Genomic DNA, 25187 nt, shown 5'->3' on the forward strand with positions numbered 1-25187 from the left:
GACAACTACTGTATAATTTCAATTATATGTGAAATCTAAACAAAACCGAGCTCCTGGACACAGAGAATAGGTTGGTGGTTGCTAGTAGCACGGGGCTGGGGAGGCTGGGCAAAATGGGTAAAAGGAGTTAAAAAGTGCAAACATCCAGCTGTAAAATAAGTTCTGAGGGTATAGCATATGGCATGGTGACTACAGTTAAAAGCACTATCTTGTATAGTTGAAAGTTGCTAAGAGAATAGGTCTTAAAAGTTTTCATCACAACTAGAACTAGAACCATACGTTGTCATGGATGTTAACTAGACTTTGGTGATCATTTCTCAATACGTGCAAACATCCAATCATGTTGTACACCTGAAACTAATATGCCAATTGCATCTATATTTAAAAAAAAAACAAAAACAAGTTTTAAATGTCTATGCTGTGCAGGTAGGGCAAGAATAGATGATGCCCTTTATAGCAAGAACTTCCTTATAGTTCAGGATGCCAATGATAAAACGTAATTACACACAGAAAGTGATGTTATTAGGAATAAGTAAGTCATGTAACAGAGGAGATTAGGCAGAGGGCAGATATTTTACATGAGGTAAGCTGGAAGACAGAACGACCAGTTTTCCCACATTCCTGAACATTAGAGAAAATCATTTGCAGAGTGGCTAGACCCGTCTCCTTTTTTCTTTCAGAACCCTGTGTATAACTGGAGCACTGAAATCCAGGGGATCATGTTAAGTTCCATCTTCTATGGTGTACTCATCAGCCAAATTCCTGCAGGATATTTATCTGGAATATACTCTTTAAAGAAAATGATTGGTTTTGCATTACTTCTCAGCTCTCTATTTACCCTGCTCCTCCCACTGGCAGCTGAATTTGGAGAAATTTTGGTCATTATATGCCGAGTAATCAAGGGACTGTTCCAGGTATAAAGATAATGCAAAATAGAATATTACTCAGCCATAAAAAAGAATGAATTTGATTCAGTTCTAGTGAGGTGGATGAACCTAGAATCTGTTATACAAAGTGAAGTCAGAAAGAGAAAAACAAATATCATATATTAACACATATATATGGAATCTAGAAAATGGCATTGAGAAACTTATTTGCAGGGAAGAGATGGAGACACAGATGTAGAGAATGGCCTTGTGGACCCAGTGGGAGAAGGCAAGAGTGGGATGAATGGAGAAAGTAGCACTACATGAATGAAATGAAAATGAATCTAAATGAAAAATAGATAGCTGGTGTAAAGTTGCTGTATAACACAAGGAGCCCAGCCTGGTGTTCTGTGATGACCTAAAGGGGTAGAATGAGTAGGGGAGATGCAGGCTCAAGAGGGAGGGGATATACATATAATTATGGCTGATTCACATTCTTCTACAGCAGAAACCAATACAACATTGTAAAGCGATTTTCCTCCAATTAAAAAAATAAAAGGATAATGCAAAAACTAGAGTTTAAATTCACAGAACATGTCAGAGATCAAATGTTCTAATCATTCTTTCAGGGGATAACATTAACAACTCAGCAAGTAATATGGATCAAGTGGGCTCCTCCCTTGGAACTAGGCCGACTTACTGCTCTGAGTTTGTCAGGTAATAACTTAGGGCCTAGAATGCCTAGTCCTATTGTCATCTCATTGTAGCATGTTCTGCCCTAGAACATAAGAAATATGTGTGTTTCGAACTGTCAAGGGCTTTGGAAACCATCCACACTTTAAATATGTGGAAACTGTCTAGGACAGAGAAAAGGTTTCCTTATCTCTAACAACAGCAAAAAGAGAAGAAAGCAAATATTTCATTATTTTCTTGTGTTTGATATTATATGAATATTTCACTAGAAGTTGTTCACTGCCACCATGAAGCTACATTATCTCCGTTTCCAGATGCCTGCATTAATTAGGGATGTTCTTTGTGCCTTCTGATTAGGACTCCTACTAGGACCCTGTATTGTCCTGCTTATCACTGGATTCATCTGTGACTCCCTGGGATGGCCCATGGTCTTTTATATTTTTGGTGAGTCTCTTTCTATAAAAATCCAAGTCATTATTTAAAGGTCTATAAAACCTAAATGTAAATGCAAAATTTAATAATTTATATGAGGTTAACAATATTAAAAATAATAAATCACATTGAAGGAAAAAGAGCAGTCAACATTCATTAATTTCTTATTGCAAGTGAGACATCATGCTCAGAACTATACATGCATTATTGTACATAATTTCACAACTCTATAACATCGATGCTACAGAAACATATCCCTTACATAAACTCATGGGGAAAGGGATGATCAGAACAGGTCAAACATAATATGAGTATACTATGTATACTTAACATCCCAAGCATGATTTGGTACATCATCTTATGTGAAAGTGAAAGTTGCTCAGTCATGTCCGAATCTTTGAGACTGCATGGACTATACAGTCTCCAGGCCAGAATACTGGAGTGTAGCTATTCCCTTCACCAGGGGATCTTCCCAACCCAGGGATCAAGCCCAGGTCTTCCACACTGCAGGCAGATTCTTTACCAGCTGAAACACCAGAGAAGCCCAAGAATACTGGAGTGGATAACCTATCCCTTCTCCAGGGGATCTTCCGGACCCAGGATTCGAACTGGGGTCTCCTGCATTGCAGGTGGATTCTTTACCAGCTGAGCTACCAGGGAAGCCCTATCATCTCATAATCAAACATATTCGTTTCTAGAGTTACACATGAAATTCTCAACAAATTGGAATAAATGAAAAACTACAAAGGACTGGGGTTTCCAGATAAGTTAGAAAATCACTTTCAAATCTTGATTTTAAATTTGTCAGTAAGGGACTGTGGATGAGTGCTTTTATGTTCGTTTGATAGACAAATAACAATATAGAGGCTTAATGCAGAGGGATCTATTTATGAAGCAATTATTTAAAATGGTATAAAGATGTGGCAGAATCACAGGATTAGAGAAGTGATCTGGTGCTAGCAAAAAAGAAGCTAATACCATCCCCAGGTCCAAAGGGGCAAGCAAGGGAGTAGTTGAGGGGAATCCACTAGGAGAGAGTCCTGTAGAGATATCTACATTGACAGGACCTGTGACTTTTCATAAAAGGGAGTATATATAGACTGAGGCAATGCTGCGGAAAGTGATAACTAGGGAAAGAGACACCCTAATCTCATTCAAGTTTCTCCTTCTAATCTTCTGCTTAGACTTTCTTCTGCCCAAATCTATCTGGAAAGCAGAGGACATGGGGGCCTGTTGATGTTCATTCAAGTCAGCCATCTGTGGCCAAAGCAGGGTGGAGAGTGGATCTACAGGGAGCCTCCGATACTCACAGGGAGCAAATGGCCAACCCATAATGTGAAACTATGTCTTCCATCCTCTCAGTTTCACTGCTCTTCATCACTGCCATTAGTCATCAAATATTTTTTTCTGTTCCTTGCTCTTATTCTCTTCCTGATATTCCCACTACACATATATTACACCATTGTAGTTGTACACAATTGTTGGATATTCATTTCTTTTTAGTGCTTTTATTCTATTTGCATTTCAGGTTTGGAAATCCATATGGACATTTCTTGAAGTTCAGTGATTTTTTTTCCTTCAACCATGTCTATCTATTAATGAGCCCATTAAAGGCATTCTTCATTTCTGTTACAGTGTTTTTAATTTAAAGCATTTTCTTTTGATTGTTAGAATTCGTCTCTCTACTTACATCACTACTTATTCTTATATGTTGTCTTTTTCACAGGCTTTTTAATCATGTGTTAAATTTTTGATCTCATAATTCCATACCTCTGCTAATATCTGAATCTAGTTTTGATGCTTGCTCTGTCTCTTCAAACTGTTTTTTTGTTTTCTTCTATGCTTCATGGTTTTCTTGTTGAAAGCTCAGCAAAATTCACTAAAATGAACTAAAATAAATAGGACTTTAGTATGAGGTTTTATGTTTTACTGGCTACAGGTTAATCTGGCTTACTGTGTGCTCTGTTTTAGAGGCTACAATTTCCTCTGGTATCTTTGTTTTTGTCTTTCCTGTAGTTTTTTTAGTTTCTCTACAGACTTCTTAAATAAGGTTTGGGACATGCAATTCTAGCTAGATTCCCACTAACATGCAAGGATTCTTCTGATATGGTGGTAAGGTGTGTATGTGGGGAGACAGTGTTCTGTGGTCTATGATTTGGTCTCAGGGTTTTGGTGAGCCTGTGCCCCTGAGCTTCACCAGTTCTTCTCAGTTTTGTTTTTTTCCCCCTCCTTAAGTGAGACAGGAAGAAGGGTCTGGAGTTGGGTGTTTCCCTTTCCTTAAGTTGGTGAGGCTCTGGTAAAATAATTTCCCCTTGAGTAGTTTTTGTGAAGAATAGAATGCTCTAGATGTAATTAAAAATGACTACTTTCCTCATCCTCTCCTAGAAGGATTAAGAGATTGTATTCTTATATTCACTGTGAGAATCTGGCAGGTCTTCTGGAAATAAAACTCACACAAGTGTGAGGGGTCTGCTTAAGCCTGGGCCCCTCCCACCCAGACCTTTCATCTCTCAAACTTGTCCACACTGAACCTACAGTAAATCATCAAATGCTAGGTTTTCCAACCTTACTACTGACTGGTTCCATTGGAGTTTTCTGTTTCTGGGCTTCTGTTCTGGGAACTTGTAATTCTCTGCATCTGTCTGTCTGTCTATCTAGAGATAGGAGGGCAGTGGTTTGCCCTGTGGCCTCAATTCTCTGCCAGATCAAAGAAGCACTGTTGTCTATAGTTTGTTTAACATTTGATGATGACTTCCAAACTCCTTATATGCCTCCCAAATGTTAGAACTGTCCAAGCCTCGATGCCCATAAATCAAGCTGAAGTTCTTCAGTCCACATTTGACCTGAACAAGTACCATCAATCAACCCAACAATACCATTCTTTCCCTGGTGCCTGTACCTTTGACTCCACGCACTGAACCTCGGTGATCAGGCATTTTCTTCTCATCTCAGTTGCTGTGGTCCTGCTCTCCCTGCATTGGACTTCATCCTTCTGGCCATTTCCTCTCAATCTCTTTTGCAGAGACTTGCAGAGATTCTCCTCTTCTACTTGCCACTAACTGTTGTCTTTCTTCAAAGCTTTTATCCAGTCTCCTCCTCTAAGCTATTTTCCCTCTCTAGACAATATAATCCATGCTTAAGTGTCAGTTACCACTTACTAACCATGTGCCCCTGAGCAAGTAAGTAGACCTTTCTGAGCATCCATTTTCCCATTTTTAAAGAAAGCTAATAGCATCAAATGAATTTTCTAAGGATTGACTACAGTAATTTAGAGAAATATATTGTATTTCCTGTGTATTTATTAGGTGTTCATGTCTATTTACATTTTGCCTTGGGTTTGGGCACTCAGGTCACAGAATGAGGTGGAAATGGTATACTGTCAAACTATTCTTTTAATGTTGTCTTAAAGTGTGTTGCAGAAGTCTGAGATCCTACAATGGCTCCAGCTTTTCACATGGTCTGATCTCATTACCTCTCATCCTCATCCATTACCATCCTCACCTTGCTCCCTGTCCAGTGACACTGGCTTCATAACTCTGGGCCTTGGTACTTATTTCTCCCTCAGCCTGGAGTATCTGTGCCCACATCAATGTCCTCACTTTCCCTGAACATAGTGCTCCTTTGCTCCTCTCCCCACAACTCTATTCCCTAGCTCTGGTCACTGACATTTATTACCTTTTGCTTAATTACTATTCACTGTCTCTCTCATCCATCAGAAAATAAACTCTGTAAAGGCAGGGCACGTGTCTGCTTTATTCACTGCTGCATTCCCATGACCTAGAATGGTACATGGTACATAATGGCATTTAACCAGTATATTTGTCAAATGAATAAATGCATTTCTGGAAGCCTGACTACTAAGCAATATACATTCCCTATCCTAACAGAGGATTATTTATGATCAGATCCTTAGTATAAAAAAGTCAAAAGCAACAAATAATTTGGCAGACTCTTATGAGACTCGGACAATCCTGAAGGCCTAGGCTGCATCTTAGGAGTATGGGCTAAGGCCTACTTCTCAAAACCAGATGATTGTCAAGCCCATATGAGCCCAGTTACACCCTCCTCTCACAATAGAACACATTAAGAATCTGTAGAGATGATGCCCTAAGAGCAAGGAGGCCCAGCTATCCTACATGGAGAATAAAAGAGGCTAAGAAATCGGGACAGGCCAGAGGGTTTGCTACCATTTCTGTAAAATTCACTCTGTTTGGAGAGGCAGGTGTGGATACAAAGAAAATTATGAAAAATGTAAGCCTTGTTGCAAGGTTCCAAAAAGAAAGAGGAGGTCCAGGTTCTCAGACCAGTAATGAAAAATGCCAATTTGGAAAAGAAACTCACTACAGATAGAGCAATTTCAATTCTAATTTGTCCTGCTCTGATAGGTGCTTGTGGCTGTGCCTTAAGTGTTCTCTGGTTCATTCTGTTTTATGAGGACCCAAAGGACCACCCATTTATAAGCAACAGAGAGAAGGAATACATCACATCCGCTCTCACCCAGCAGGTAGAACCCGCATGCTCCACTTTGGTATCTCCCAGATTCTGTGCCAAATGAAATGTGTTCCAGCTTGACCTAATGTGCTAATGATTAATGGGTTCCCTTCCAGGTCAGCTCAAGTACACTCATCAAAGTGCCCATCAAAGCTATGCTGAAGTCTACTCCACTCTGGGTCATTTCCCTCTGTAATTTTGCTTTTTTCTGGTCAAATACCTTTCTGAGTATTTATATACCAATATATATTGACTACAAGCTTCATGTCGATGTAGAAGAGGTAAGTACACCTTTTCCTCTTCACTTTATGAAGGACTTTGTACCCATGTCTTTTTCTCCCATGACTCTAGTCCTAGCTCTTGCCCATCCCTATATTATTTGGGCTTCCGAGGTGGTGCTAGTGGTAAAGAACCTGCCTGCTAATGCAGGAGACAGAGAGACATGGGTTCAATCCCTCGGTCAGGAAGATCCTCTGGAGGAGGGTGTGGCAACCCACTCCAGTATTCTTGCCTGGAGAATCCCATGGACAGAGGAGCCTGGCAGGCTATAGTCCATAGGGTCTCAAAGTCGGACATGACTGAAGCGACTTAACACTCATACTATTTAGCTGATGTTCTTTACCTAGAGACTTCATCATTTACAATTATTATGTTAACATTGCCCAGAACAAAAGGTGTAGATATCCTTTTTAGCACTCCCACAAAAATACACATCACCCAGGTTCTCACAGATTCCCTATCTCCCATTCCCTATAATAACAACCTCTGTGTATTCCTTAAAGCTCAATACCATTGTTCCCTGCAGGGATGGGGATCCTCCCCTGAAAGTCAATTGGCCAGAGTCTACCACCCATCACAGCTCATACCAATCCTCTCCACAGGGGAGAGGCAAAGAGTCCTGTGAACCCATGACTCATGTCTTGCTCTGAAAGGACTGGCATTCTCATTGCTTTTCTGACTTGAAAAAGTACAAATGCTTGAAACCTTCTGTTGCTTGATGCCATAATAACCAGGAAAGACTCCTTTAGAAATGGAGTCTGGGCTTGCCACTTTGAGACATTCTATAATGAATTTCCAACTACCCAGCCTAGGGACTAGCATGACAAAGGTCTTTTAAGCTCCATATGATTTAGTGTAATCTTCCATTAGACCATGGATTTGTTGCAAAGATTAACAGCAGCTGGTCCAGAATAAGCACCGTATACATGTCTTCCATTATCATTATTATTTGTTATTTTCCTCAGGGACAGCATTTCCCATTCCCAACTTAGTTTTCCTCTCTACCATCTAGAACTTTCAGGTCCCATGATAATACAATAGAAAACTAAGCAGATTGTGATGTCTGTTTCTGACCTCAAAACTATTTTTCTCTTTCTCTTGGGTAGTGTGAAATAATTCTGGGGTTGCATGTTGATTGTTTCCTGTGTGACAATACAAATTTTCAATACTGAATTTCAGTATAGGGATTATTCCATTTCTCATATTCACTCACAATAACATTTCCTCCTCAGAATGGGCTGCTGTCTTCCCTCCCCCATTTGTTTGCCTGGATTTTTGCTGTCCTAGCAGGTTATATGGCAGACATCTTCCAGACAAGGAATACTTTCAGTCTAGTCACCATCCGGAAACTCTTCACCTCGCTAGGTAAGAAATAGCCAAAACGTTCAAGTATTTTGGGGTATCCCCCATCTTTGGCATGCACCTGACTGTTGTCTGAATCATTCCGCAGGACTTCTCCTGCCTTCCCTCTTCAGCCTCTGCCTGCTTTACCTGAGTTCCAGCTACTATGCCACTATAATTTTCCTGATACTTGCTAATTCAACAGGAAGCTTTGCTATGGGCGGAATAATCATAAATGTCTTGGATATCGCTCCCAGGTAGGTTTTTAAAATCTCTTTCTTGTATCTAAGTTCATAAAGATGTTTTAAGATTTCAACTATTTTGGAATTGATGGTCAACAGGCCAGACGTTCTGAAGAAGCATCAATATAGGTCAGACTTAAAAAGTATATATTATCACTCCTCAACCAACAGTTAGTAATATTTATTTTGCAACTAAGGACACTGACGTTCAGATACTTGATTATCAGCCTAAGATCTCACCACTGGCTTGGATGTTACCTAGGATTTTAATCCAGATCCAGTTGGCAAAAAACTTTTCCTCTTTTTACTGTGCTATATACCCTTTTTAGATACAATAAGTGTGACTAATGGAAGCAGTTCTGTTGTTTGCACAACTCCAGGGGACACTGTCCAGGGCTGGCACTTTCTGGAGAACATAGATCCAATATGAACAGAATTCTCTGAAGTTTTATAAATCTGCGGCCTGGGATAGAGAGGAAAAAATCAACCAAGAATATTCTAATTTGTCACAATTCTGTAAAGAATCTTGTCCATCAGATCTATACTAGGTGAAGGCCAAAGTAACAAAGACATGTATGCATTTATTTATTTTTGAGACCCTCCTTGAAAATGCCTGAAAGTTTTCTGACTACTTGAAATTATATAAAGACATAAAAGGATTATTTGATACAGAATACACAATGCCAGTTGGGCTATATGCACTCTGAGAAACAGGTAAAATAAAAATGTATCTACAATTAGATTAAGAAAATTATAAATAGCTACCATTTTGGGGCCTTCCCTGTTGGCTCAGTAGTAAAGACTCTGCCTGCCAATGCAGGAGATGGGTGTTCAATCTCCAAGTCAGGAAGATCCTCTGGAGTAAGAAATGGCAATCCACTCCAATATTCTTAGCTAGGAAATCCCATGGACAGAGGAGCCGGGCGGGCTGCAAGTCCATGGGGTCGCAAAAGAGTTGGACATGACTTGGTGACTAATCAGCAAGAACAACCATTTATTATTTTTTATGTGACATGCCCCACTGTAAGATAATATTGTCCACAAAGTATGAGAAAAGAAACCAAAGACCAGGAAAATGAATGTATGTAAAGTTACATGATTAGTAATAAATAGAAGGAGGATTAGTACCTAGAATTACCTGCCTCCAGAGCTGCCTAGATGTAGTCAATGCCTCCCTAATGTTATTCACTAGTACCTGGTCAGTAGGATGGGAAATATCTTGGCCAGCAATGGCTTGGATATCACAGAACTTGACCTGCGTTGCATCATTCCAGTGGGTCCAAATTCCATGTTAGCCAGGTGATTTTGTAAGGTCACAGAAGATAGACTAATATACAATTTGGAAATATTATTAGCCTCTTAAGCTAGATCATCATTAATATTTAGGGCATATGTATTAATACATTATGTCACAAACATATTGACATAATACGTTGTGTCACAAACAATTCTTAAACTTTTTAATTAATGAGTTAAATGAAACTTATTCCTAATGTTCCTAGTCATATACCTCCCTTGCCTATTAAAAAGAGTTCCCTTAGAGGATAAATTACTAAATTGTCCTTTTAGGGGAATTTGATCTTTGCTAGAACTGAGAAATGGGCAAATTATTACATTTGTTTGAGTAGAACCCAGATGGCAAGAAAGAAGGTCTGTAAGGAAGAAGAGACACAGATGTGGTTCCATGAGAATATTGTTGGGGAAATAGAGTAAGATAGAGTGGACCTGGAAATGTAGTGACCATCTCTTTGGTGGGTAGCAAGAGTAGAAAAGCACAGAGGATTCTAAAGATGCTATGTGATGCATTAAGAAGGCACTGTCATCCCCTTGACATTCTTAAAGGGAGGCTCCAAAATGTTTTTTAATTGCTTTTAATTATTTTTGACTGATGGATGGGTCATGCACTGGAGTGGGTTGCCATAACATCCTTTGTCCTTTGGGGATCTTCCCAACCCAGGGATCAAACCCAGGTCTCCCACATTGCAGGCGAATTTCCCTCCATGTGAGACTAAAGTATAGTTTATGAAAGGTTGTTGTTGAATCACGCGAATACACCGGGATTCTTGGCCCCCGGAGGAGAAGAATTCAATCCGGGGCCAGAGACGAGGCTTGATCGCTCAGAGCTTTTGTGTAGTAAAGTTTTATTAAAGTATAAAGGAGATAGAGAAAGCTTCTGACATAGGCATCAGAAGGGGGCAGAAAGAGTACCCGCTTGCTAGTGTTGACAATGAAGTTATATACTCTCTAATGAATCCAAAGAATGTCTGGAGGTTGTAAAGACCTCATCAGACCTACTCCCATAATTTACATTTTAAGATAACACTGTCCTCAGGCAAGATACATCCTTGTAAAGACCAGGTCTACTCCCATAATTAACATTTTAAGATAACAGAAGGTTGAATCCAAAGACTGTCCTTAGGCAGGATACATCATTGGTATATAATCCTAAGGAATGTGGAGAAAGAAAAAAGGTTTGTCCTTTCTTCCTCCTTGAGAATTCCAGACCCCTCTCTCTTTGGGGACCCCTAGACTCCTTATCAACCTGCCTAGGAAATGACTCTCTCATTTAGACATCTGAATCTTGTTCTGGTTCTACTGAACCATTATTAAACCAAATGTAAAATCAATTAAATTGAAAGTCTGTTTCAACAGCTATTTATACTTCAAAATGCTTTTACCATGTGATGTTACAGCTGAAGAAGAAGCAATTTTAGAGCTAACTCCTGTCCAGGGCATCATCCAGCATTAAAACAATCTCAGGGCTTTCCTGATAGCTCAGCTGGTAAAGAATTTGCCTGCAATGAGGGAGACCTGGGTTTGATCCCTGGGTTGGGAAGATCCCCTGGAGGAGGGTATGGCAACCCACTCCAGTAGTCTTGCCCAGAGAATCCCCAAGGACAGAGGAGCCTGGCAGGCTATCCATGGGGTCACAAAGAGTTGGACATGACTGAGCAATTTTAGAGCTAATTTCTGTCCAGTGAATTGTCCAGCATTAAAACAATCTCAAGACTGTTTTCATTGCCCATATCAAATACCTACCATTTGAGGTTTGGATGGTATGAGGAATGGAGCATAAAAAGCTCTCACCTTGTCAATCTCAGGTTGGTGAACCACTCCATATTGTGGACGTGTAATGATTTTCAGAAGAACTGTCATGGCACTCAGGACTCTTGACACTGGGAACTGCTGAATCATAAAGCAAACTGAATTAAGATTAAATGACTGTAATCACTCAGAATACATTCTTTAATCACAGTGAAATTAGGGTTGCTATCAAAAGCAAACGGTAGATAACTCCCATTCTTTGAAATTAATGTTTAGGTCAAAGGAGAAATCACATTTGAAATTAGAAAATACTTTAAATTACAAAGATATGTGACATATCATTGATAAGCATGTGGGGTGCATTTAAAAATCATACCCAGAGAGAAATGTATAGCTTTAAACTTATATATTGACAGACAATTAAGTCTTAAAATCAGTAACTATGTTTGTGTCTCAAGTAGGTAAGGAAAAAAAATAGCAAATTAAACCCAAAGAAAGTAGAAGGAAAGAAATTATGAAGATGAGGACCAAAAAAACCCCCAAAATGATACGTAAAGCCAACAATATCAAAGTTGCTTCTTTTAAAATTAATAAAATAAGATCAAGAAAAAATTATCAATATAAGAAATGAAAAAGGGTTCGTTGTAGTTTTAGCCCATAATAAAGCAACAGAATATTGTAAACAATATTATATGTATTATAAATTATAATAAATATTATAAATATTTAAATATTATAAATTTTGCCTTTTTTGAAGGCAAAAGTGACAGAGGCTCCCAAAGGCAGAAGTGGCCCTAAACCCAGGGATTCTATTGCTAAAATAAAAAAGGAAGCAATGAATACTGGAGACAATTGGTCGTTTCTGCCCTATCTGTACCTGTGGCTGCTCATAACCATAAATGTTCTTCCTCACATATTAAAAGACACTCTCCAGCTCCCCTCAAAAAGAGACTACTCAAATTTCCACCCTGTGACTACATACACCTCCACAATCCAGGGACTCTAAGTCCACTTGCCAAGAATGTTTCATTAATCAAAAACAAAAGCCAGGGGTTCAAAGACAATCAAATACTATTGTAGTTCCAACCTTAAGAGGGATGGCCAGGGGTGCATTTCACGTGAAATTCTTGGACTGGAGGAAGAGGGACCAGAGCAAAAGCATACCCCAGGGACTCTAGGCCCAAATGTGACACTTCTTTGATCAGGAACCCATAAATAAATTATACACTCCCCACCCACCCCCCACCCCAATACTCAACATGTAAAGGTAGAGAAAGATTGGAATAGACCCAAGGAAGTAAAAGACAAAAAGCCCTCACTCTCACAAAGGGGAAGAATTGAAAGCATACAATCTTTGGTGGTGAAATGTGTTGGGCAGGAAAGTCACAGACTCCCTGTCCTGGAGTGAACTAGTTTCTTGTTCAGACAGATTCTGTTCTCCAAAAGGCACTTCCTTGTTCTTGATGACTGATAGATTTGACCCCTACTTTGTGTGTTACTCCCTGTGGCTCCCCCTGCTTTCTGCAGTGCTCATTTTCTGCTGAGGTTGGTTTTGGCACTCAGGATTGGCCAATCACAGTTGCTTATAAACAAGTTTCTGGTTTCCTTGCCTGAGTAATCATTGCTCCTTGCCTGGGAACAGTCACTGGGACCAGTAGTTCTGGGATGGTGAGAAGAGGCCAGGTGAACAGAACCCTTCAATTTTGTCTTAATCCCAAACCAGTTCCTATTACCAACACACATCACTTTTGGAATTTCTCATAGATTTCACAACTAGCTGGCTTTCACTCTTAGTATGCTTTCATTTTCTCAATATATTAATATTCTTTACTGTTTACAAGCTTTCTGACTCTGTAGTGCAACCAGAAAGTTACTTATATATCCATATACTTTTTCAGACATTTTAATGGAATTTGAATAGTGGGAATGGGAAATTTAGGAAGTCAACAGTTCTCTCTCTTAAACTCTCAATACATTATGGTTTTTTCCTGTAGCGTTTGTATTACTTTACATTTATGTATTGTCATTCATTTTTGTATAGATATTATGGATTTCTTAGAGGAATTACAAATGTAATTGGACTAACAGGAGGACTCATTGCTTCCACTGTGACTGGAATCATCCTTAGTGAGGTAAGGAACATCAAGACATGGGTAGTTACTTTTCAAATATTAACTGTACAGAAAAAGAAGGTAATGCGTATAAAAAATTGCAGAGGAGACATCATCTAGAGGTGAGGTATGAGATTCTGTGTCATATTAAACTTGGTCAAATCAGGCATTGCCTCCAAATTCACAGATGATACAATTTCTTTCTTGTAATATGTCAACTAATTATGCTGGTAACTTTAACTGTTGGTTATTGAAACAGAGGTGGACTTCTGTGCTTTTTAACAATTAATGTGTGCCTTGATCAAAATAGTTAGTTGACTTGGTCAGTGGTAATACAAGTAATAAGACATGGTTTTATCAGGAAAGGAATGAAAAATCAGGAACAAAGACAAGTTTAAATGACCAAACAAAACAATTCTATGAAGGCTGGCTTCTGTTTCCAAGAACAAAGTTACCTGAAATTCTCCTTTTAAAAATACTTAAAATGCCTTTTCTGGTGTTGAAGGAAGATAACTACTAGTCCAGAATTCTACAGTCCATCAAAAAAAAAAAAAAAAATCTGCCATAAAAAATGGAGTTTAAATGCATCCATTTTCAAAAAAAAAAAACAACAGAGAATTCATCAAAAGTAGGCTAGCACTGAGGAAAAAAAGCTAAAGGTAGTTTTTTTTAGGGAAAAATAAAATTATCCCAAATGGTAGATTAGAGATATGAAAAAGAAATGAGGCAACAGAGATGATAAATAAATGGGCAATTCTGAATGAACATTGTATAAATTGATAGTATCATGTAAAGAAACTCATTTCCCAGAGCTGGTTGCCTGAGGGCAAAATCACTGTAGTCACTCTGGTGATTCAGTTCAGTCGCTCAGTCATGTCCAACTCTTTGCGACCCCATGAATCGCAGCACGCCAGGCCTCCCTGTCCATCACCAACTCCCGGAATCCACCCAGACTCACGTCCATTGAGTCAGTGATGCCATCCAGCCATCTCATCCTCTGTCGTCCCCTTCTCCTCCTGCCCCCAATCCCTCCCAGCATCAGAGTCTTTTCCAATGAGTCAACTCTCCGCATGAGGTGGCCAAAGTACTGGAGTTTCAGCTTCAGCATCATTCCCTCCAAAGAAATCCCAGGGCTGATCTCCTTCAGAATGGACTGGTTGGATCTCCTTGCAGTCCAAGGGACTCTCAAGAGTCTTCTCCAACACCACAGTTCAAAAGCTTCAATTCTTCAGCGCTCAGCCTTCTTCACAGTCCAACTCTCACATCCATACATGACCACAGGAAAAACCATAGCCTTGACTAGACGGACCTTTGTTGGCAAAGTAATGTCTCTGCTCTTCAATATGCTATCTAGGTTGGTCATAACTTTCCTTCCAAGGAGTAAGTGTCTTTTAATTTCATGGCTGCAGTCATCATCTGCAGTGATTTTGGAGCCCCCAAAAATAAAGTCTGACACTGTTTCTCCATCTATTTCCCATAGATGGGATCGGATGCCATGATCTTCGTTTTCTGAATGTTGCGCTTTAAGCCAACTTTTTCACTCTCCACTTTCACTTTCATCAAGAGGCTTTTTAGTTCCTCTTCACTTTCTGCCTTAAGGATGGTGTCATCTGCATATCTGAGGTTATTGATATTTCTCCTGGCAATCTTGATTTCAGCTTGTGTTTCTTCCAGTCCAGCGTTTCTCATGATGTACTCTACATATAAGTTAAATAAGCAGGGTGACAATATACAGCCTTGACGTACTCCTTTTCCTATTTGGAACCAGTCTGTTGTTCCATGTCCAGTTCTAACTGTTGCTTCCTGACCTGCATACAAATTTCTCAAGAGGAAGATCAGGTGGTCTGGTATTCCCATCTCTTTCAGAATTTTCCAGTTTATTGTGATCCACACAGTCAAAGGCTTTGGCATAGTCAGTAAAGCAGAAATAGATGTCTTTCTGGAACTCTCTTGCTTTTTCCATGATCCAGCAGATGTTGGCAATTTGATCTCTGGTTCCCCTGCCTTTTCTAAAACCAGCTTGAACATCAGGAAGGTCACAGTTCACATATTGCTGAAGCCTGGCTTGGAGAATTTTGAGCATTACTTTACTAGTGTGTGAGATGAGTGCAATTGTGTGGTAGTTTGAGCATTCTTTGGCATTGCCTTTCTTTGGGATTGGAATGAAAACTGCCCTTTTCCAGTCCTGTGGCCACTGCTGAGTTTTCCAAATTTGCTGGCATATTGAGTGCAGCACTTTCACAGCATCATCTTTCAGGATTTGAAATAGCTCAACTGGAATTCCATCACCTCCACTAGCTTTGATCATAGTACTGCTTTCTAAGGCCCACTTGACTTCACATTCCAGGATGTCTGGCTCTAGGTGAGTGTCACACCATCGTGATTATCTGGGTCGTGAAGATCTTTTTTGTACAGTTCTTCTGTGTATTCTTGCCATCTCTTCTTAATATCTTCTGCTTCTGTTAGGTCCATACCATTTCTGTCCTTTTTCGAGCCCATCTTTGCATGAAATGTTCCCTTGGTATCTCTAATTTTCTTGAAAAGATCTCTAGTCTTTCCCATTCTGCTGTTTTCCTCTATTTCTTTGCATTGATCCCTGAGGAAGGCTTTCTTATCTCTTCTTGCTATTCTTTGGAACTCTGCATTCAGATGCTTATATCTTTCCTTTTCTCCTTTGCTTTTTGCTTCTCTTCTTTTCACAGCTATTTGTAAGGCCTCCCCAGACAGCCATTTTGCTTTTTTGCATTTCTTTTCCATGGGGATTGTCTTGATCCCTGTCTCCTGTACAATGTCACGAACCTCATTCCATAGTTCATCAGGCACTCTATCAGATCTAGGCCCTTAAATCTATTTCTCACTTCTACTGTATAATCATAAGGGATTTGATGTAGGTCATACCTGAATGGTCTAGTGGTTTTCCCTACTTTCTTCAATTTAAGTCTGAATTTGGCAATAAGGAGTTTATGATCTGAGCCACAGTCAGCTCCTGGTCTTGTTTTTGCTGACTGTATAGAGCTTCTGCATCTTTGGCTGCAAAGAATATAATCAATCTGATTTCGGTATTAACCATCTGGTTGATGTCCATGTATAGAGTCTTCTCTTGTGTTGTTGGAAGAGGGTGTTTGTTATGACCAGTGCATTTTCTTGGCAAAACGCTATTAGTCTTTGCCTTGCTTGGAAACCATTTCTCAACCATCACATTTACTCTGACTTTTCTTCTTAAGCCACAGATTATTTACCCAGTAACTATTAATAATAAGTTTATTATTTGTTAGCTCAGTTGGTAAAGAATCCACCTGCAATGAAGGAGACCCTGGTTTGATTCCTGGGTTGGGAAGATCTGCTGGAGAAGGGATAGGCTACCCACTCCAGTATTCTGGCCTAGAGAATTCCATGGACTGTATAGTCCATAGGGTCGCAAAGAGTTGGACACTACTGAGTGACTTTCACTTTACTATTTGCTAGATTGGTTTATCTTTGACCATGATTTATTGTACTGATACGATGACTGTTGTAACACCTGAATATACTTTCTCCGCCCCCCTGGATTCAAATGGCTGTACAGTCTTTGCCAACATAATTTGATGAATTCTGTGGTTCCAGAACCTAATAATATATATTCAAAGAAATTTAAGTGCCTTATCAAATTTTAACAATCATGTTAAAGGCATGCCTGACCTTGAAAAGGGCTTCCCTTGTCACTCCGCTGGTAAAGAATCCGCCTGCAATGCGGGAGACCTGGGTTCGATCACTGTGTTGGGAAGATCCCCTGGAGAAGGGAAAGGCTACCCATTCCAGTATTCTGGCCTAGAGAATTCCATGGATTGTATAGTCCATGGGGTAACAGAGTCGGACACGACTGAGGTCACTTTCACTTTGACCTTGAAAAAAAAATGTAAGGGAAAATTTCAGAGACTGAAAATGAAGGAAGGGCTTGATTCCAGAGAGGTAAATGACCAGCAAAGCCACTGGCTGCCTTGGGGAAATTGCCCATGCTGGGTGATCTATAGCTTCAGTTATTATAGACAAACAGAGCACAAGCAGTAATACCCCCAAAACCACTCACAAAGAAGAGCCAAAGTGAAAATGCTGACATAAAACTGTAATCACTAGGGACTATAAACTGATACCACTACTACCATGTATCTACAAGCTGAGAAATAGCAGTTTACAGGAAAATCCTCCAAATGCTCCTTATCCCACAATTTTGGCAGCCCCCCACCATCATGTGTTAGGATTTATGGTATCAGAAAGGCTGAAAACATCACTATAACCATGGAGACTCCATGGTCAGAGAGCTGGCCTCAATAAAAAAGAACTCTTAAAGACCAGGGTGTGTTTTCTCTTCCTGAGCATGTAGCCCATTCAGCCAGTTCAGCCTTTCAATGAACTCATTTGGACCTTCTGAGCTGACTTTCCCAAAAGGTGGCAAGAAACATGACTCCAGAACTGACTGAAGTTGTCTCTGCCCAGTAAGGAAACTTGTTTGTCTCAGCTTCAGCTACAAAGGGAGAGGGAAATCTGAATAAAGACTCCTGTGAACATTTGAAACAATAAACCATTCACAAGGATTTGAGACCCTAATTCAAACTCTGTTGGGTCCTAATGCCATAAGCCAAGAAATTAATTTCAAGTAGTCCACAGATGTCTAGAAACAGTAAACAATTTTTTTTCTGAAGAAACTAACCCTAAAATTCATCCTCCAGAATTTCTTAAGCATAAAGTTTTGGTGAATATGATTTCAGAATCAATCAAAAATTACAAAATGCTTGCAGAAATGAAATGTCATGTGAGAAAAGAATAAAAACCACAAAATCAGATCAGATATTGGACATATATGTATATATTTAAAGAACTAAAAGGATTGAACATATAAGAAGCATAAGGTTTAACAAAGAGCTAAATCTAACTTCTGGCAATTAAAAATATAAAAATTAAAAATTTAGATTAAATACATCTAATAAGAGAATTCGTGAGGCTTCTGCTTCAATTCATGGGAAAGGTAAGGAATTTGGACCAATTCTCTTAAGACAACTTAAAGGCCTGAAAATGTATAAAAACTTACATGCACAGCAATTTTACTCCTTCTGTAAGAAGTCAACAGACAGCCAAAGTCCCATCTTGTTCAAAGTGCAGAATGGGTCCACCCCTTCATTGGGAGAGAACCCTCTATACCAGGGGCTATATATGTTCTATCATGCTGTATATAATGGTAGCATAGTGATCCAATAGCTGCAATAAATATTTCCTTTCAGAAAAGGAGGATTGGGAAACAAACAGAAACCACAGGTCCTTAGTCATGCTGACACAACCCCCAGGTGGCTCAGTGGTAAAGAATCTGCCTGCCATTGCAGGAGATGTGAGAGTTGTGGGTATAATCCCTGGGTCAGGAAGATACCCTGGAGTAGGAAATGGCAACCCACTCCAGTACTCTTGCCTGGAAAATCCCATGGACAGAGGAGCCTGGCAGGCTATAATTGATGGGATCGCAAAAGAGTCAGACACAACTGAGCGAATGAACACACACACACCAATGCTGATAACACACTGCTAGGCAGACAGTTTGAGAGCCACGTCCTGGTGAATGTTTGAATGTTCTTCAGTGAGGCTCTGAAGCAAATGAAGGGAGGGCTGGAGGGCCTGTGGAGTGGTCCCTCTTAATTAGTGTGTTTAGCATAGAGGAAGGTAAGTGAATCCATTTGTGGAGCAGAGGGCAGGCTGGGAAGTAATTATTGCAGATACAATAATTTTTCTGGTTCTCCTCTTGGGCATTTCCCACTTCCTTGAAGTTATATATATTTTATATAACTTATTTTGACCAGTGACACATGAGAGAAAGTGATATGTGTTCATTCTGAAGACAAGCATTAAGAATCAACAGACCACTTTCTTGTTTTGACACAGCAACTAGCAACAGTCAGAAAAGCAACTGCAAATCCATCAACCAGGAGCCAGGAATGAAGAGACATGGAGTATGATCTCTAGTCAACTTGCTATGAACCTTGTTGTTGTTGTTGAGTCGTTAAGTTGTGTCCAACTCTTTGTGACTCCAGGCTCCTCTGTCCATGGGATTTCCCAGGTTGGAGTGGGTTGCCATCCTTCTCCAGGGGATCTCCCTGACCCATGGATCGAACCAGCATCTCCTGCATTGGCATTCTTTATCACTGAGCCACTGGGGAAGCTATAAACCTTTGGTTTAAATAAAAACCAAATCTCTGCCATTAAAAGCCACTAGGATTTCTGAGGGGTTAGGGAGCGGGTATTAGTATCTGTAGTATAACCTACTTTATCTTGACCTATCTGGAGGATCTATCCAGAGTGAATCACATAAAAAAATATAGAAGGTATAGAATATGTGTGGACTCAGGGAGAAGGCCCAACATACATTTAACTGGAGTTCCAGAAAAGAGAATAGGACAGAAGTTAAATTTGAAGAAAAAGTGATTGTTTTCTAGTTTTACAGAAATACAGCAATTCATACCTTTAAGAAAATCAATAATGACAAGTAGGATAAACTGAAATCCACAGTTGCATACCTCATAGAGAAATTATTTATATAAAATACATAAATATTATATAAATAAAAAATATATAACACACATACCTAAAATAGACATAGAAACATTGAAACTTGTAAGAACAGCAAAAAAAAGATGAAGTAAACATTAACCAAAGATGATGATATCAGGAAAAAAAGCTTAAGCAAAAATACTAGAAACATTGAGAATCAGCTACTTAACAGTGAAGTGAAAGTCACTCAGTTATGTCCAACTCTTTGCGACCCCCATGGACTATACAGTCCCTGGAATTCTCCAGACCACATTGCTGGAGTGGGTAGCCTTTCCCTTCTCCAGGGGATCTTCCCAACCCAGGGACTGAACCCAGATCTCCCGCACTGCAGGCAGATTCTTTACCAGCTGAGCCACAAGGGAAGGCCTAACAGTTTCTTAGCAGTTTCAATTTCTCCAACAAAACTATCTTGTTCAAGTCTTAGCTACTTACAAGATATGTGACCTGGAAACACTCCTTAATCTCAGTGTCTCTAGCTGTAAATGCCTAGGATGACATAGAAACTTCACGGAGTTAAGGTAATTACCACATCAGATCATTCATGGGATATTAGATGTTTGTGTTTAATGAATAACAGCTATTAGAAGTTTTATTCTCATATACTTTTAAATCGGGAAAAATAAAAGTGTATTGCTAGCCATCCTATTGTTTAGCATTCTGAAAATGCTAGCAAACACACCTGTCAAGACAACTAAATTATTGATATACACAATGTAAATGCAGAGGAAAAATGCAACACTATGGACAGAGATTGTGATTATCTTCCTGGCATGGGGTGGAGGGTGAAATCAAAGTTAGATAGCGTAATGTGGAAAAAGCACAGTGTCAACTAATATTGCAAAACACCTATGAGTATTTTGAAAATTGTACAAAGTCCATATGAATAAGACTGCACACTTATTGAGCAACATCAGTGAAAATATTAGAAGGGAGATGCACATTAAATTTCTAGGTTGTACTTCAATTCCAAATGACAGTAAATTCTATTAACTTAAAGTTATCAAAACTTTTTTTATCATTAAATTTCTAAACACATCTTGGTTTTTTTTTTCCTTCACTCTCTTTACCTATTAGCTGTCAAATTCTGCATGTTTTAATTCTAGAAATCATTATAATTAAATATATTTAATGTCTAGTTTGGCAAGAAACTTTTCAACTTCTCTTAAATTATATTTTAAATGAAACTAGTGATGATTTGGTCAAGTTCTGAAAAAAAACACATTCTTTATAATAAAGTTTCATCTCAAACTAGAAGGAATGGATTGATTTCTTTAAAAACACAGTGGTGAGCCCACTTGAAAAAAAAAATAATTACATTCTGTTCTCATATTTACCCTTATGTTAATTATGGACGATAACAAATGTAAATGAAGAAAGGATATAATAAAGATACTAAAGTAAAATAGGAGTTAATAATTATTTAAACTTCAGACAGGACATCCATCCTTCAAAAGCATGACACCAGAGACCAAAATGCAATCACAATGCATTTTACATTTAACTTTATAAAATTTAACCTCAGCTGATCAAAATCTGAAATATAACTGAAATTTAATATCATCTTTGAGTATGGATGCCAAAAATAAATTACCTGTGTATAGAATTCATCAATATATTAAAATATGTACAACATCATAATTAAGTAGGCCCTTTTCTAAGAAAGTAAAGTGGCTCTATTTATTAATAAAATGTATTAATGAAACTGATCATATTAATAGGCTGAAATAGAAAATGTATCAACCATTTTCATAAATAAGGAAAGGGTATTTGATAAATCTTATTCAAAAGCATTGCTGTGTTTGTAATTAATCACCAACTTATTCAAGCCTATAGCAACAAAAAGTGAAAAACAACTTTAAACAAATAAGAGGTGCTCTTATAAATTTTATAAATCTAAACTCTGGATTACAAGTCAGTAACAGATATGATACAGTCAAATATTTCCTAATATACAAACATGTTTATGGGATATTTCGGAATATAAAACCATATGCATTCTTGGCTTTTAGCACTATATTCATGCAATTTTATACATGAAAAGTTATATGTACATAGACACAAACCATAAGTCAAATGGTGATTATCTTTGTAGAGTGAAATTTAACTTTTTGTTCCTTATTAAAATGTTTTGCCATGTTTAAGTGACCTGCATCAAGCCTATATTAATTTTAATACTACATTTTAAATGTTACAAAACACAATAGTTTATAATTGTTTGCACTTTAATTCCTCAGGATGCAGAATCTCCCTGGCTTAAAATCTTCCTCCTGATGATAGCCAATAACATGATAAGCCTAATCTTCTACCTTATATTTGCTAAAGCAGAAGTTCAAGAATGGGCTAAAGAAAGACAAAACACCTATCTCTGAAGGTAAGAAGTGATTCAATTAAGGGCAGATTTTGAAACTCTGGATGCAGGATAGAAAGAAGCTAAATGGCCTCTAAGCAAACTGTGGTGTTGCTGACTGAGATGGGAAAAAATAAGGGGTGCAGGTTCAGGGGATTAGAGGGGGCCAAGCAAAGTCTGAAACTATTCGACACCTTGATGAAATGGCATGCAGCCCAGCGGCTGTACTGCTCTAGAATTCTTGAGAGATGTTGCGGCTAGAGATAGAAATTTGGGAGTATGGGCCTCTCTAACATTTAAAAGTGAGGAAGAGAGGTGGTTTCTTGAAAGGGGAACTGAGAAGGGCCTTTGATAAAGTAGGAAGGATGGTTGGAGAATGTGGTATCTCAGAAGAAAAGTGAAAAAGGTGGGAATGAGTATCCATGGCAAATGCTATCAAGGGGTCAAATTATGTAAGATTCTGAGAATTTATTAATGGGTTTGGCAAGAGGTACTTTAAAGATGATCCCAATTAGAATGGTTTTTCAAATAAATGATGGAGACAAAGGGTCCATTAAAGTTCAAAGGAGAATCTGATATTGTGCCTTTTTTCCTCTAAACTCCATCAGTGGTAAGTAAACAGTAGGAGAAATGTCCCTTTGTAGAATCAGTTTAGCTAATACATCAATGAGAATTGATAGATGTAGAATATCCCCATTTTACAAACCCCAGTGAATTAAGAGATCTAGGGTTGAGCATTAGGCTATTATCACAAAGAGAGAGAGAGATGTTTTGTACTTCCTGGTACAAGAACACACCAGCACCGAGGTCTTGCTAAAAAGATCAAAGTGAATGTGGTCAAACCTCTGGATACAGCTACTGTTTTGTAAAAAATACAGAGAACAGAGAATATGTTGAACTAAATCCTAAGGATATCATCAGCAAATCCAAACAGCTTTGTAAGTGTCTTAAACAAATGAATCATAAAAAAAAAAGAAGAGTGATGGAGGGGGAATCTCTAGATTCAGAGACTTAAAAGACATACAATTTTTTTAAAATTGGCAAAACTAAAGTCTATTAACGTGTGGGTGATAAATCTATAAAACATCTGTGGATGATAAATCTATAAAGACATGCACAGAAGATGTTATACCAGTGTCAGGACAGTCATTACTTTTAGGGGGAGAGGTTGTGATGAGGATATACTACATGGAAAACTGCTGGGATCCTGGTGATAGTCTGCTTTTCATGTCCAAGGTCATGATTAAAAGAGTGTTGGGCTGAGACTTCAGGGTTCTCTATAGAGGGTATTATGCCATCTGCAAATCATGACAGTTTTACCTCTTCCCTTCCAATTTGAATACCTTTTATTTCTTTTTCTCATCTGATTGCTGTGGCTAAGGAAATGGAGACAGCAGAATAGACAGCCCTCTAAAGGAAAGCAGAGAAATGGCATGGTACAGCAGGGAAATTTTATATGTTTGTTGTTTTAGAATTAGATGTAATAGTGTATCAGCTGATGGTATAATCCAATAGTAAGGTTTCACAATGTTGGAGAGAGAATGGAATGCACATGCAGAATTAAACCACTTGAATTACCTGGACATATTTATATACTATCTGAGACTCATGTTGAAGTGGTGGCTGAGGCCCTGTCCACAGGGAACCCAGAAAGCATGGCACACAGGAAACAGGTGTGCCCCTGTGGGCACTTGTGGTAGAGCTCTCCTTGGAGATGTGAGCTTCTGCAAGGCACAGCCTAACTGCTTTACTCATTCAAAGTCATCCCAGGTCTTCCCCAAGGTCTCCTCTTTTTCTCCCTGAAGAAACTATCATGACAGAGACTGGTAAAGGGGCTCTGGCCAGAATGCACATGTATACATCACAGATGAAGAGAGGCTTGTCTTCTGGTGCAGGACCCCTAGGCTGGGGAGCCCAATGTGGGGCTCAGAAACACTCCTTAGGGAAACCTCTGACTATAATTATTTTCCAATTTGTGGTTAGCCCACCTGCGGTGATGGGACTTGATTATATAGTGAGTCTGCCCCTCCTACGTATCTCATTTTGGTTCTTCTTTCTGCCTTTAGTTGTAGATCTTTTTCTGATAGGTTTCAGTCTTTCTCATAGATGATTATTCGGCAAGTAGTGATTTTGATGTGCTTGTAAGAGGAGGTAAGGTTTTTCTACTCCCACATCTTGGTTGATGTACAAGGTTTTCACTTAAGAGAGAAGTTGAGAGAAACTGAAAGAAAAGGAATCCACATTGGAAAAGGGTAAAATTACCATTATGAGTTGATGATACAATTGTTTACCTAGAAAATGTAACTGGGGCGGCTAGAAAGCTACAGAAAAAATAAGTGCATGTAGTAAGTTTCCTGACTAACTTATTAATACAGAAATATTTTTTCATGTTGAATGGCAATAACTAGTTAGCAAATTTATTGAAAGGTATTTAGTTAGCAAAATTATTGAAATGATCCAAATGATGGTTGGAGGAAAATTTGATCATTATTAATCCAATATTAACTTGACTCAGCTTGCTAGCACCAAGAAATTTCCATAAATGGTGCACTCACAAAAATTCACCAAGATGCATTTATGCTCAAGATTGCTGATTAGAAATGGCAAAAATTTGGATCTGGAATTAAACATGTCTATCAGTGGCATCTTTGTTAATACATTTTGTAGGTGAATGGAATATAACTAGCAGTTGAAAAATATGGGATCTCATACAAATATTTTAATATAGAAATTACTGAGGTCATTGTTACGAATAAGCATATACAGCACT

At 38.7% G+C, this 25187-nt stretch overlaps 1 protein-coding gene across 33 annotated transcripts in view; it reads left to right on the forward strand.

Moving 5' to 3' along the window:
• SLC17A1 (solute carrier family 17 member 1) overlaps window positions 1-25187 on the forward strand; it is a 247276-nt gene that overhangs the window by 14785 nt on the left and 207304 nt on the right. For all 33 annotated transcript variants that reach the window (XM_070777555.1, XM_070777565.1, XM_070777574.1 and 30 more), the window contains 9 exons: window positions 681-914; window positions 1496-1583; window positions 1917-2003; window positions 6377-6495; window positions 6599-6763; window positions 7994-8126; window positions 8212-8359; window positions 13431-13521; window positions 22305-22441. In XM_070777555.1, the coding sequence (XP_070633656.1) occupies window positions 681-914; window positions 1496-1583; window positions 1917-2003; window positions 6377-6495; window positions 6599-6763; window positions 7994-8126; window positions 8212-8359; window positions 13431-13521; window positions 22305-22439 (1200 nt within the window). In that variant the 3' untranslated portion in view covers window positions 22440-22441. The remainder of the gene's footprint in view (window positions 1-680; window positions 915-1495; window positions 1584-1916; window positions 2004-6376; window positions 6496-6598; window positions 6764-7993; window positions 8127-8211; window positions 8360-13430; window positions 13522-22304; window positions 22442-25187) is intronic.

Source organism: Bos indicus, chromosome 23 (genome assembly GCF_029378745.1).
Source record: "Bos indicus isolate NIAB-ARS_2022 breed Sahiwal x Tharparkar chromosome 23, NIAB-ARS_B.indTharparkar_mat_pri_1.0, whole genome shotgun sequence".
NCBI lineage: Eukaryota > Metazoa > Chordata > Mammalia > Artiodactyla > Bovidae > Bos > Bos indicus.